Source organism: Triturus cristatus, chromosome 7 (genome assembly GCF_964204655.1).
Source record: "Triturus cristatus chromosome 7, aTriCri1.1, whole genome shotgun sequence".
Lineage (NCBI taxonomy): Eukaryota > Metazoa > Chordata > Amphibia > Caudata > Salamandridae > Triturus > Triturus cristatus.
The window spans coordinates 277,763,956-277,776,187 of record NC_140590.1 but is presented as its reverse complement, the minus strand read 5'-3'; the positions used below and the strand labels follow the sequence as shown (position 1 = coordinate 277,776,187).

At 49.4% G+C, this 12,232-nt stretch overlaps 1 protein-coding gene across 2 annotated transcripts in view; it reads right to left on the bottom strand.

The window, feature by feature from the left end:
• LOC146809414 (uncharacterized) overlaps positions 1 to 12,232 on the bottom strand; it is a 114,991-nt gene that overhangs the window by 11,807 nt on the left and 90,952 nt on the right. For both annotated transcript variants that reach the window (XM_085616253.1, XM_085616254.1), the window contains exons 3-4: positions 6,390 to 6,458; positions 413 to 467 (exon numbers count right to left, since the gene is read on the bottom strand). In XM_085616253.1, the coding sequence (XP_085472379.1) occupies positions 413 to 467; positions 6,390 to 6,458 (124 nt within the window). The remainder of the gene's footprint in view (positions 1 to 412; positions 468 to 6,389; positions 6,459 to 12,232) is intronic.

Genomic DNA, 12,232 nt, shown 5'->3' with positions numbered 1-12,232 from the left:
CAGAGCTGCGGGCTCTGTGGAAAGCCAGAACTCAAATTAATATGAGGTGGTTGGGAGGACTTTTTCCACCCAAACACCCACAAATCCAGGCTTTATGTCGGCCATCTAAGAGGGGACTTCTGCACCCACAGCCCCCTGCGGTCTGGCGTGAACAGACTGTAGGCCGGTGTGGGGGTTGTAGGGTTCTACACTTCTGGCTCTCCTACAAGCCCAGAATGGCCATTAGACAAGCGTGGAGTACTTCATTCCTCACAAGATGGCGCTGTAGGCAGTGGTGGTGGAGTCCTGCCCTGCAACAGCTTCACTCTTCCCCCCAGCTTTGCAGATGCCTTTGATGGGCACGTCCCCCTTACCTGTCCGTGTTCATCTTACTCAAAGCTGCCGAGCGGGTGAGTGGGAAGAAGGCACTTACCGGGTTTACACGCTGTCTCGCATATCACCGGGCAGACGTAGCAGAAGTGGCAATACTGGAGAGCAAGGAAAAGGAACAAAAAACATGCGTTAGTCATTACTACAAAGGGTACCAGGACTGCCAGCGCCTTGTCTACGGAGCTGCTTGAAGTAGGCCCGCTGCTCGAGCCCGACAGCACTAAAAGGTCAGCACTAAAAAGGATGTGGCACTCTAGAACTACAAGGTCACAGCTAGGATGTGGCACTCTAGAACTACAAGGGCACAGCTAGGATGTGGCACTTTAGAATTACAAGGGCATAGCTGGGATGTGGCACTCTAGAACTACAAGGGCACAGCTGAGATGTGGCATTCTAGAACTACAAGGGAACAGCTAGGATGTGGCACTCTAGAACTACAAGGTCACAGCTAGGATGTGGCACTCTAGAACTACAAGGGCACAGCTAGGATGCGGCACTCTAGAACTACTAGGGCAAAGCTGGGATGTGGCACTCTAGAACTACAGGGTCACTGCTAGGATGTGGCACTATAGAACTACAAGGGCACATATAGGATGTGGCACTCTAGAACTACAAGGGCACAGCTAGGATGTGGCACTCTAGAACTACAAGGGCACAGCTAGGATGTGGCACTCTAGAACTACTAGGGCACAGCTGGGATGTGGCACTCTAGAACTACAAGGGCACAGCTAGGATGTGGCACTCTAGAACTACAAGGTCACAGCTAGGATGTGGCTCTCTAGAACTACAAGGGCACAGCTAGGATGTGGCGCTCTAGAACTACAAGGGCACGGCTAGTATGTGGCACTCTAGAACTACTAGGGCACAGCTGGGATGTGGCACTCTAGAACTACAGGGTCACTGCTAGGATGTGGGACTATAGAACTACAAGGGCACAGATAGGATGTGGCACTCTAGAACTACAACGGCACAGCTAGGATGTGGCACTCCAGAACTACAAGGGCACAGCTAAGATGTGGCACTCTAGAACTACTAGGGCACAGCTGGGATGTGACACTCTAGAACTACAAGGACACAGCTAGGATGTGCCACTCTAGAACTAAAAGGTCACAGCTAGGATGTGGCACTCTAGAACTACAATGGCACAGCTAGGATGTGGCACTCTAGAACTACTAGGGCACAGCTGGGATGTGGCACTCTAGAACTACAAGGGCACAGCTAGGATGTGGCACTCTTGAACTACAAGGTCACAGCTAGGATGTGGCACTCTAGAACTACAAGGGCACAGCTAGGATGTGGCACTCTAGAACTATAAGGGCACAGCTAGGATGTGGCACTCTAGAACTACTAGGGCACAACTGGGATGTGGCACTCTAGAACTACAGGGTCACTGCTTGGATGTGGCACTCCAGAACTACAAGGGCACAGCTAGGATGTGGCACTCTAGAACTACTAGGGCGCAGCTGGGATGTGACACTCTAGAACTGCAAGGGCACAGCTGAGATGTGGCACTCTAGAACTACAAGGGCAGAGCTAAGATGTGCCACTCTAGAACTACAAGGTCACAGCTAGGATGTGGCACTCTAGAACTACAAGCGCACAGCTAGGATGTGGCACTCCAGAACTACAAGGGCACAGCTAGGATGTGGCACTCTAGAACTACTAGGGCGCAGCTGGGATGTGACACTCTAGAACTGCAAGGGCACAGCTGAGATGTGGCACTCTAGAACTACAAGGGCAGAGCTAAGATGTGCCACTCTAGAACTACAAGGTCACAGCTAGGATGTGGCACTCTAGAACTACAAGGGCACAGCTAGGATGTGGCACTCTAGAACTACTAGGGCACAGCTGGTATGTGGCACTCTAGAACTACAGGGTCACTGCTAGGATATGGCACTATAGAACTACAAGGGCACATATAGGATGTGGCACTCTAGAACTACAAGGGCACAGCTAGGATGTGGCACTCCAGAACTACAAGGGCCCAGCTAGGATGTGGCACTCTAGAACTACTAGGGCACAGCTGGGATGTGACACTCTAGAACTACAAGGGCACAGCTGAGATGTGGCACTCTAGAACTACAAGGGCACAGCTGGGATGTGGCACTCTTGAACTACAAGGGCACAGCTGAGATGTGGCACTCTAGAACTACGAGGGCACAGCTGAGATGTGGCACTCTAGAACCACAAGGGCACAGCTGGGATGTGGCACTGTAGCACTGCAAAGGCACGGCTGGGAATGTGGCACTCTAGAACTACAAGGGCACAGCTGAGATGTGGCACTCTAGAACTACAAGGGCACTGGTGAGATGTGGCACTCTAGAACTACTAGGGCACAGTTGAGATGTGGCACTGTAGCACTGTAAGGGCACCGCTGGAAATTTGGCACTCTAGAACTAATAGGGCACAGCTGGAATGTGGCACTCTAGAACTAATAGGGCACAGTTGGGACGTGGCACTCTAGAACTACAAGGGCACAGCTGGGATGTGGCACTCTAGAACTAATAGGGCACGGTTGGGATATGGCACTCTAGAACTAATAGGGCACAGCTAGGAAGTGGCACTCTAGAACTACAAGGGCACAGCTGGGATGTGGCACTCTCGAGCTAATAGGGCACAGTTGGGATGTGGCACTCTAGAACTAATAGGGCACAGCTAGGATGTGGCACTCTAGAACTACAAGGGTACAGCTGGGATTTGGCACTCGTGCACTGAAAGAGCACAGCTGCGGAGGCACTGCAGCATTGAAAGGGCACAGCTGCGGATGAGAAACTCTAGACCTAAAAGGACACAGCTGAGGATTTGACACATAGCACTAAAAGGGCACAGCTGGGCATGTGGCACTGTAGCACCAAAAGGCCCAGCTTGGATGCGGCACTCTAGCACTAAAAGGGCACAGCTGGGGATGTGCCACTCTAGAACTACAAAGGCAGAGCTGGGAATGTGGCACTCTAGCGCTACAAGGGCACAGCTGGAGATATGGCACTCTAGAACTACAAAGGCAGAGCTGGGAATGTGTCATTCTAGCACTAAAAGGACACAGCTAGGATGCGGCATTCTAGCACTAAAAGGACACAGGTAGAATGTGGTATTCTAGCACTAAAAGGACACAGCTAGGATGAGGCACTCTAGAACTACAAGGGCACAGCTGAGATGTGGCACTCTAGAACTACAAGGGCACAGCTGAGAAGTGGCACTGTAGCACTACTAGGGCACAGCTAGGATGTGGCACTCTAGAACTACAAGTGCACCGCTGGGGATGTGGCACTCTAGCACTGTAAAGGCAGAGATGGGAATGTGGCAATCTAGCACTAAAGGGGCACAGCTGGGATGTGGCATTCTAGGATTAAAAGGGCACAGCTGGGCATGTGGCACTCTAGCACTAAAAGGCATAGTTGGAATGTGGCACGCTAGCACTACTATGGCACAGCTGGGATGTGGCACACTAGCAATACAAGGGCACAGCTAAGGATGTGGAACTCTAGCAATAAAAAGGCACAGCTGGGCACCTGGGACCAAACCAACACTGCTGGGGATATGGCACTTTATCGCTAAAATGGGACAGCTGGAGATGTGGCACTCGAGCACTGAAAGAGCACAGCTGCAGAGGCACTGCAGCATTGAAAGGGCATAGCTGCGGATGTGACACTCTGGACCTAAAAGGACACAGCTGAGGATTTGACACATAGCACTAAAAGGGCACAGCTTGACATGTGCCACTGTAGCACCAAAAGGCCCAGCTTGGATGCGGCACTCTAGCACTAAAAGGGCACAGCTGTGGATGTGGCACTCTAGAGCTACAAAGGCAGAGCTGGGAAGCTGGCACTACAGCGCTACAAGGGCACAGCTGGGGATGAGGCACTATGGCACTGAAAGGGCACAGCTGGGGATGAGGCACTCTAGCACTGAAAGGGCACAGCTGGGGATGAGGCACTCTGGCACTGAAAGGGCACAGCTTGGGATGTGGCACTCTAGCACTAAAATAGGAGAGCTGGAGATGTGTTTCCCTAGCACCAAAAGGGCACAGCTCGAGATGTGGTATTCTGCGACTAAAAGGGCATAGCTGGTAATGTGGCACTCTAGCACTGGAAGGGCACTGCTTGGGATTTGGCACTCTAGCATTAACGAGCAGTTGGGGATGTGGCACACCAGTATTGAAAGGGCAAAACAGGGTATTTGGCACTCAAACACTAAAAGTGCACAACTGGAAATGTGGCACTCAAGCATTTAAAGAGCACAGCTGGGTTTGAGACAATCTAGCACTGAAAGGGAATAGCTGGGGATGTGGAACTCTAACACTAAAACAGCACGGCAAGGGATGGGTAACTAGTACTGAAAGAATACAGCTGGCAGTGTGACACTCTACTACTAAAAGGGCACCACTAGAAATGTGGCACTCTGTGATTTAAAGGGCACAGCTGTGGGTGTAACACTCTAGCACTAAAAGGGTACAGCCGGGGATTTGGCACTCTAGCATTGAAGGGGCACAGTGGGCGATGTGTCACTTTAGCACTAATAGTGCATAACTGGGGATGTGACACTCTTGCACTGAACAGGTACAGCTGGGGATGTAACACTCTTGCACTGAACGGGTACAGCTGGGGATGTGGAACTCTAACACGAAAAGGGCCTAGCTGAAAATGTGGCAGTCCAGAACTAAAAAGGTCCATCTCGGGACGTAGCACTCTAGCACTAAAAGGGCAAAGCTGCAGATGTGGCACTACAGCATTGAAAAGGGCAAAACGGGGTACATGGCACTCAAATATTAAAAGGGCACAACTGGGAATGTGGCACCCTAGCACTGAAAAGGCACAGCTGGGGATGTGACAATCTAGTACTGAAAGGGCACCGCTGGGGAAGTGGCACTCTAGCACTAAAAGGACAAGACTGACAATGTGGCACTCTTGAACTAAAAGGGCACATCAGCTGATGTGGAAGACTAGCACTAAGAGGGCACTGCTGATAATGTGGCACTGCTTTAAAAGGACACAGCTGGGGATTTAAAACTTGCAACAAAATGGCACAGCTGGACATGTGGTCATCTAGCACTAAAAGGACACAGCTGGGGGTGTGACACTCAAGCACTAAAAAGAAACCGCTGTGGAAGTGGCACAAAAGCATTGAAAGGACACAGCTGGCAATGTGACAATCAAGTACTGAAAGGCACAGCTGGGGATATGGAACTCTAGCATTAAAAGATCACAGCTGGGGATGGGCCACTCTAGTACTAAAAGGACACCACTAGGATGTGGCACTCTAGCACGAAAAGGACACAGGTGGGGATGAGACACTCTAGTACTAAAAGGACACCGCTAGGATGTGGCACTCTAGCACGAAAAGGACACAGCTGGGGATGAGACACTCTGGCACTGAAAGGGCACAGCTGGGGATGTGGCACTCTTGAACTAAAAGGGCACGGCTGGAGAAGCACTCCAAATGCACAGTAAAGAAACAGGTGGAGGAGGGGTTCTTTAACAGAAAAATGGCACAGCTCAAGGTGGACTCTTAGAGCACTAAAAGGAACACAGCCGGAGAGGTGGTCTTATAGCTCTGAAGGGGCACTGCTGGAGAAGGGGTCCTATAATACTTGTCGATCAGAGCTGGAGAGGTGGTAAACTGACACAGCTAGGGGCCTATTGCACTAAAAGTGCACAGCTGGAAAGGTGGTCTTATAATACTGACGTGGCACTGTTGGAAAAGGGGTTCTATAATACTCGTTGATCATTGCTGGAGAGGTGGTCCTCCTTTAGCAGTAAACTGGCACAGGTAAGGGTCCAATTGCACTAAAAGGGCACAGCTGGAAAGGTGGTCCTATAGTACTGAAATGCCACAGTGGGTGAAGGGGTCCTATTGTACTAAAAGGACACAGCTGGAGAGGTGGTCCTCCATATTAAGCACAGGGTCCTGCCGGTGGAAGCTCACACACTGCTTCAGCCCTTTCACTGGCAGGGTACTTCAGCGAGGAGGCTGGCACTGCCCACTCTCGCTCACTCCTCAGGCGCCTCTCAGGCTGGACTTACCTCGCAGTTGTCGCAGTGTTCACTCTCGTCGCCTTCTTTACATGGGCACTTGTCACAGTCGTCGCAGTGCTGTGGAGAGATGAAAGTGTGGTGTAAGCGCATGAGACACATGTCATTCCTTCCTTGGCCTCAGGCCTGTTCGCTCTGTTTGCTGCAGACTCTTAGAACTCCACTCACCATCGGTGGGGCAGAAGTTGATGGGGTTAAACCAGGCCCAGCTCTAGGAATTTTTATTTGGGTGGGCCAAGGGTGCACTCGGGTTGGCCACTGCGGGCCCGATCTGTCACTTATACGTCTAGCAAGGTCTTCAGGGCCCTCCTTTATCTCTTCTTCGTTTTATAAGGGCCAGAAAAACACATTATTTTCTTTCCAAGTCTCTTTCTAAATGTTATCACTCTCAAAAATTGTTTTTTCCATGTAATGTCCCTTTGATGGGAAGAGGAGGTTTCTGAGGTGGGAGTATCAGGCAAGTGACACTTCTCGGCCTCTCCCTCATGACCTCCTCCTCGGATCCCATCAATGCCACCCTCCTCCAGTGCCCCTCATCTCTCCATAGCCCCTCCCCTCATGACTTCCTTCTCAGACTCCCTCACTACCACCCTCCTCAAGTGCCCCTCATCTCTCCGTAGCCCCTCCCCCTCATCACCTCCTCCTCGGATACCCTCACTGTCACGCTCCACCAGGGCCCCTCATCTCTCCGTAGCACCCCCATTGACCTCCTCCTCAGATTCCCTTATTGCCACCCTCCTCCAGTGCCCCTCATCTCTCCGTAGCCCCTCCCCCAATGACCTCCTCCTCGGATACCCTCACTGCCACCCTCCACCAGTGCCCCTCATCTCTCCGTAGCCCCTCCCCCACTGACCCCCTCCTCGGATACCCTCTCTGCCACCCTCCACCAGCCCCCCTCATCTCTCCGTAGCCCCTCTCTCATATGCATTTCATTTGTTGTATAGCGCTGCTCGTAGTGAAGGGCAAAGGCGCAACTAAAGCCAAATTTCGGGGGGGGGGCTAATTCTTCCAGCCATAGGCAGAGTGGAGATGCAGGGGCTCTAAGAAGGGGTGAAAAACAACAAAGCCTCATTAACAAGCAAATGGTCTTTTAAAGACCTTGAAGTACTCAGGTGCGGCTGTGTGTGTGCCCGGGAATCTGTCTCAGCCCGGGCTGCCACACACGATGTGGGGGGCTGAAGCCCTTTGAGCCCAATGGGCGTTGCGTGCCTGGTGTAGGGTGTCACAGTACTTTACATCACGCACACATTATGCAGAGAGAATGAATCATACAAGTACGTAAATCAGTCTACAGGGAATGTCTCATAAACCAATGAGGATTACAAGGTGTAGGAATCACATGCCATCCATACTCATGGGCAGTATATTTTAAGAGGGTCTGGAGAAGAAGGTTTGGTCTGGGGGTTGGCTTTACTATTAAAAATGTATATCTGCCCAAAGGAACTCTTTTTAGCAATATTAGATTAATGAAAGACCTTGAAAGTTCTAACTATATCACAACACAAAAAAATAAATAAATTCTAACTATACCATTCAGGTTTGCATGCAGCTCTTTGATGGCAGTTCATAGGTCACTGTCCTATGATAGGATTGTTACTTCTGAACTGCAAGTAACACAAGAATCTCTGTGACAAAGGCAGTAGCCCACTGAGCTATCCACATAAAATACAGTTCATCTGCATTTCAAAACTACCAACAGACAAAGGATGGCTCTCCAGGAGGATCATTAATCACCAGAGTTATCTGGACATTTTGTATTGTAAATGAAGCATGCATGAAGTATGTGTCTTGCTGGGCCTTCACTGATTTTAAAAAGAAGAACAAATAGCCAGCCACACACTCTTTTACCTGCTGGTTCCTCATCACAGTCTAGCTACTAAGCAGCTGCAGGGCCAGGAAAGGGGAATCAGGATAAATAAACCATTTTTATTCTCCAGCGTGGAATAGAAAACGAAATATCCAGGCAGCAGAACGGTTTAGGTTACATAAGGTTGCCCGGTGCCAAAGAAAGGATTTGTCGCCTTCCAGTGACCCAATTGTACCTGCACGAGTGGGCGGGGACACAGCCCACCTTTCTAAAAGGCGATGTGTGATTGGGGGTGCCTGTGAGAGAGCCCAGGCCCAATCATGCAACTCCTAGGAAGAAAAACAACCTTCAGAAGAACGTGTTAAATGAAAGTGGCCATTTACTACTGGCCTTCGTGCAGTCACTGCCAGGGCCAGGCTCATGTTTGGGTGGGCCTGGCCCATGCGCTAGACCCGGGCCTGGGTTAAACGCATGTAGCAGGAGTAGTGTCTTTAATCGGTTACTGCAGGCAGGCAGGCATACTTAGATAAGATACATTTTGGGAAACCATCACGTTACCACTACTGTAGTACCGGTACCTCACATCTCAACTCTGGTCCATACTTAAAGTACCAAAGCTAGTCACTATGGCCGCTGAACCATTCGGAAAGTACGCCAGGTCTGCTGCTGTTGCTGTACCTGTTTTGTAGTCAACAAGGGAACCCAAAAGGTAATTAAGGACCTTGGGTATCAACTTTATATTATGCACAAAGGTCCTTAAAAACATTTATAACATAATGATGAAAATAGACCAGGGTCAGTACTATATTATAGGATGTCCAGCCGGACAAACAATTTAATAATTCAAAGTATTGTTCTGCATATTCAAGAGCACACAAAGAGATACAGTGGACCACTATCCTGCGTTCTACATACAAACAAAGGGCAATTACATTTGGACATTTAGTAGTTCAGGCGAAGAAACAAAGGATGCTTATGGTCAATGGAAATAGAAGACAAGCTTTCCATGAACAATATTCACAATGGTTTAACGTGTAAATATGTTACATAGGTCGACGACGTTTCGATCCCCTTTACCTCGATATTGGGATCATCATCAGGACGGTATAATTATTTCCCTGAATATAACATACTGCCTTGAAAAGGCCTTAATCCTCAATAATGGTGGAGTAGAGATAATTAAATGGGCTTTAAGCGGCGCGGTGATCAATTGAGGGCACCTTCGTCTTTACGAGAAGGCTCGAGAGTGAGCCTGAGTGATTGGAGGCAGATGGCACTGGACGATAATACGGATCCAGTGCGAGGCGGCAGTGGATTCCGAATGGAGGGAGTCCTTGGGCGCGACAATTAAATTGTTTGTCCGGCTGGACATCCTATAATATAGTACTGACCCTGGTCTATATTCATCATTATGTTATAAATGTTTTTTAAGGACCTTTGTGCATAATATGCTGTTGCTGTACCTGCCAGCACTGACGCAGTGAAGGCCACACTGCTGTACCTGCTGGGATCTTCAAGTCTGATTAAAAACATTAGTACTGCTTCATGGACAACGTCTCTGGGCGCTTAATGACTGCCTTAGAAGTCATGTAACCTCTTACGCACCAGAGCAGAGCCGCTGTCATGTGTTGTGTTAGTGTTCGAGCGTGTGCTCGAGTTACCCTGGCTTGTGGGATTCCAGAGCTCGGGTGAGCTCAGGGGATGGAATGTGTGGGAGTTGGTCTGAGGAGCTGGAGCTGGATGCGGGCTGCTGTGTGGGCTCTTCTCTGCTGTCTGGGGTTTAAGTCCATTGAAAAAGCCTTTGCCTAAACTCCTTTGCTTGCTTTATTTCATCTTATCAATGGCGACGAGTGGCTAAAATCTGCAATCCTGTTGCGAGCCCCTGGTACATATACTATATCATAAACATGATCTAAGAGTTGTACAGAGAACCGAGAGATCCTGGGGGAGACGTTGTGTAAACCTTGGGACGTGAGGGCTTTGGTGAGGGGTTTGTGGTCAGTTCTCATTGTGACACATGTGCCCCACACAAATTGTCTAAAATGTTTGAGTCCCCATACACAACCGAGAGCCTCTCTCTCAATGACGGAATACTTTTCCTCAGTTGGAGTGAGTGCTCTGGAAGGGAATGCAATCACACATTCATTACCATATTCTTTTAACTAGGACAACACAGCATCCAGACCTCTACCGCTTGCATCAATAGGGATGAAGCTCCTAAGCTTAGGGTCAAATCCTTGGAGTGCAGGAGCAGAGCAGATATCCTTTTTGATGCCATCCATACACAACTGACATTCATTAGACCATACAAAGGTACATCCTTTTTTGAGCAATTGCCTAATGCAAAACATTTTGTCTGTGAAATTGTGAACGAATTTTGAATAAAATTCAGCCAAACCTAAGAAGGATCTGACTTCCTCTTTGTTTTGAGGTGAAAGTGTTTCCCTGATGGCATCAACTAGTTCAGACCTAGGCCGAATACCCCTTCGAACTTATTTCATGTCCAAGGTATGTCACACTTCTTCTAGCCGGTTTGCATTTATACGTCTCTGCAGATAGACCTTTTACATCAAGCATATGTAAGACTTCAGACAAAATCTTATCATGTTCCTCTTTGTCCTTCCCCATGATAAGAATATAATCTTGGAAGAATACTACGTTTCTGATGGATACATCTGCCAGTGGATTCCTCACCTTGGACGCGTTTCAGTTGAGTTGGGGTTCACGACTCCTTTACGCGTTTCCTCCCATACCCTTGATTCCTCGGGTTCTGAGGAAAATTCGCCAAGACCGGGCCCAAGTCATTTTGGTCGCCCCGGACTGGCCAAGAAGGGTGTGGTACACAGATCTTCTCCACCTCTCCTCGTGCCCTCCGCTCCGTCTCCCTCTGAGGGCAGACCTCCTCTCGCAGTCGGAGGGGCAGGTTCTACACCCCCACCTCCAGGGCTTACACCTTCATGCCTGGAGATTGAACGGGGCAACCTGAGTTCCTTCTCTCTCCCACCTGATGTGGTGGACGTTATTTTATCGGCCAGGCGACACTCCACCAAGTCCATATACTCCTACAGGTGGTCTAAGTTTGTAAAGTGGTGTGGAGAGAGATCCATTGACCCTTTAAAGGCTCATCTTTCTGATGTGCTTCAGTTTGCTCTTTCCTTGGCTCAGCAGGGCTGTGCTGTGGCCACGGTCAAGGGCTACCTTTCGGCCTTATCGGCATTTCTGTGCCTTCCAGATCAACCTTCGTTATTTAAATCTCCGGTTGTTCTGAGGTTCATCAAGGGCCTTACAAACATGTTTCCTCCTACTCCATTTGTAATGCCTCAGTGGGACCTTAATCTTGTCTTAACCTTTTTAATGGGGTCCCCATTTGAGCCTCTTCATAATTGTCCTTTGAGGCTGTTGTCCTTTAAGGTGGTTTTTCTTGTAGCCATAACCTCGGCAAGGAGGGTAAGTGAGCTTCAAGCTCTTAGTTCCAAACCTCCTTTTCTTACCTTACATGCTGAAAGGATGGTTCTCAGGACCAGGGCTGCTTTCCTGCCAAAAGTTGTTACTCCTTTCCATTTGGGGCAGTCTATTACCCTCCCTGTTTTTTATCCACCCCCTCATCCTTCCAAAGAGGAAGAAAGACTCCATCGCCTTGACCCGAAGAGGGCTATGAGTTTTTATTTGGACAGGACCAAGGACTTTCGTGTTGATGACCAGCTTTTTATTGGCTACGTTGGTCGTTCTAAAGGTAAAGCGGTGCACAAGCGCACGCTGTCAAGATGGATAATACTGACCATCAAGATCTGCTACGCCCTGGCTGGTAAGACTCCTCCTGAGGGTATTCGTGCTCACTCTACTAGAGCTAAGTCTTCAACATCTGCTCTGGCCCGGGGTGTTCCTGTGGCAGATATTTGTAAGGCCGCGACTTGGGCCTCCCTCCATACTTTCGCAAAGCATTATTGCTTGGACTCTGAGATGAGGAGGGAGGGCCACTTCGCGCGCTCTGTCTTGCAGGACTTTCTGGTATAGAAAGGTGGACACC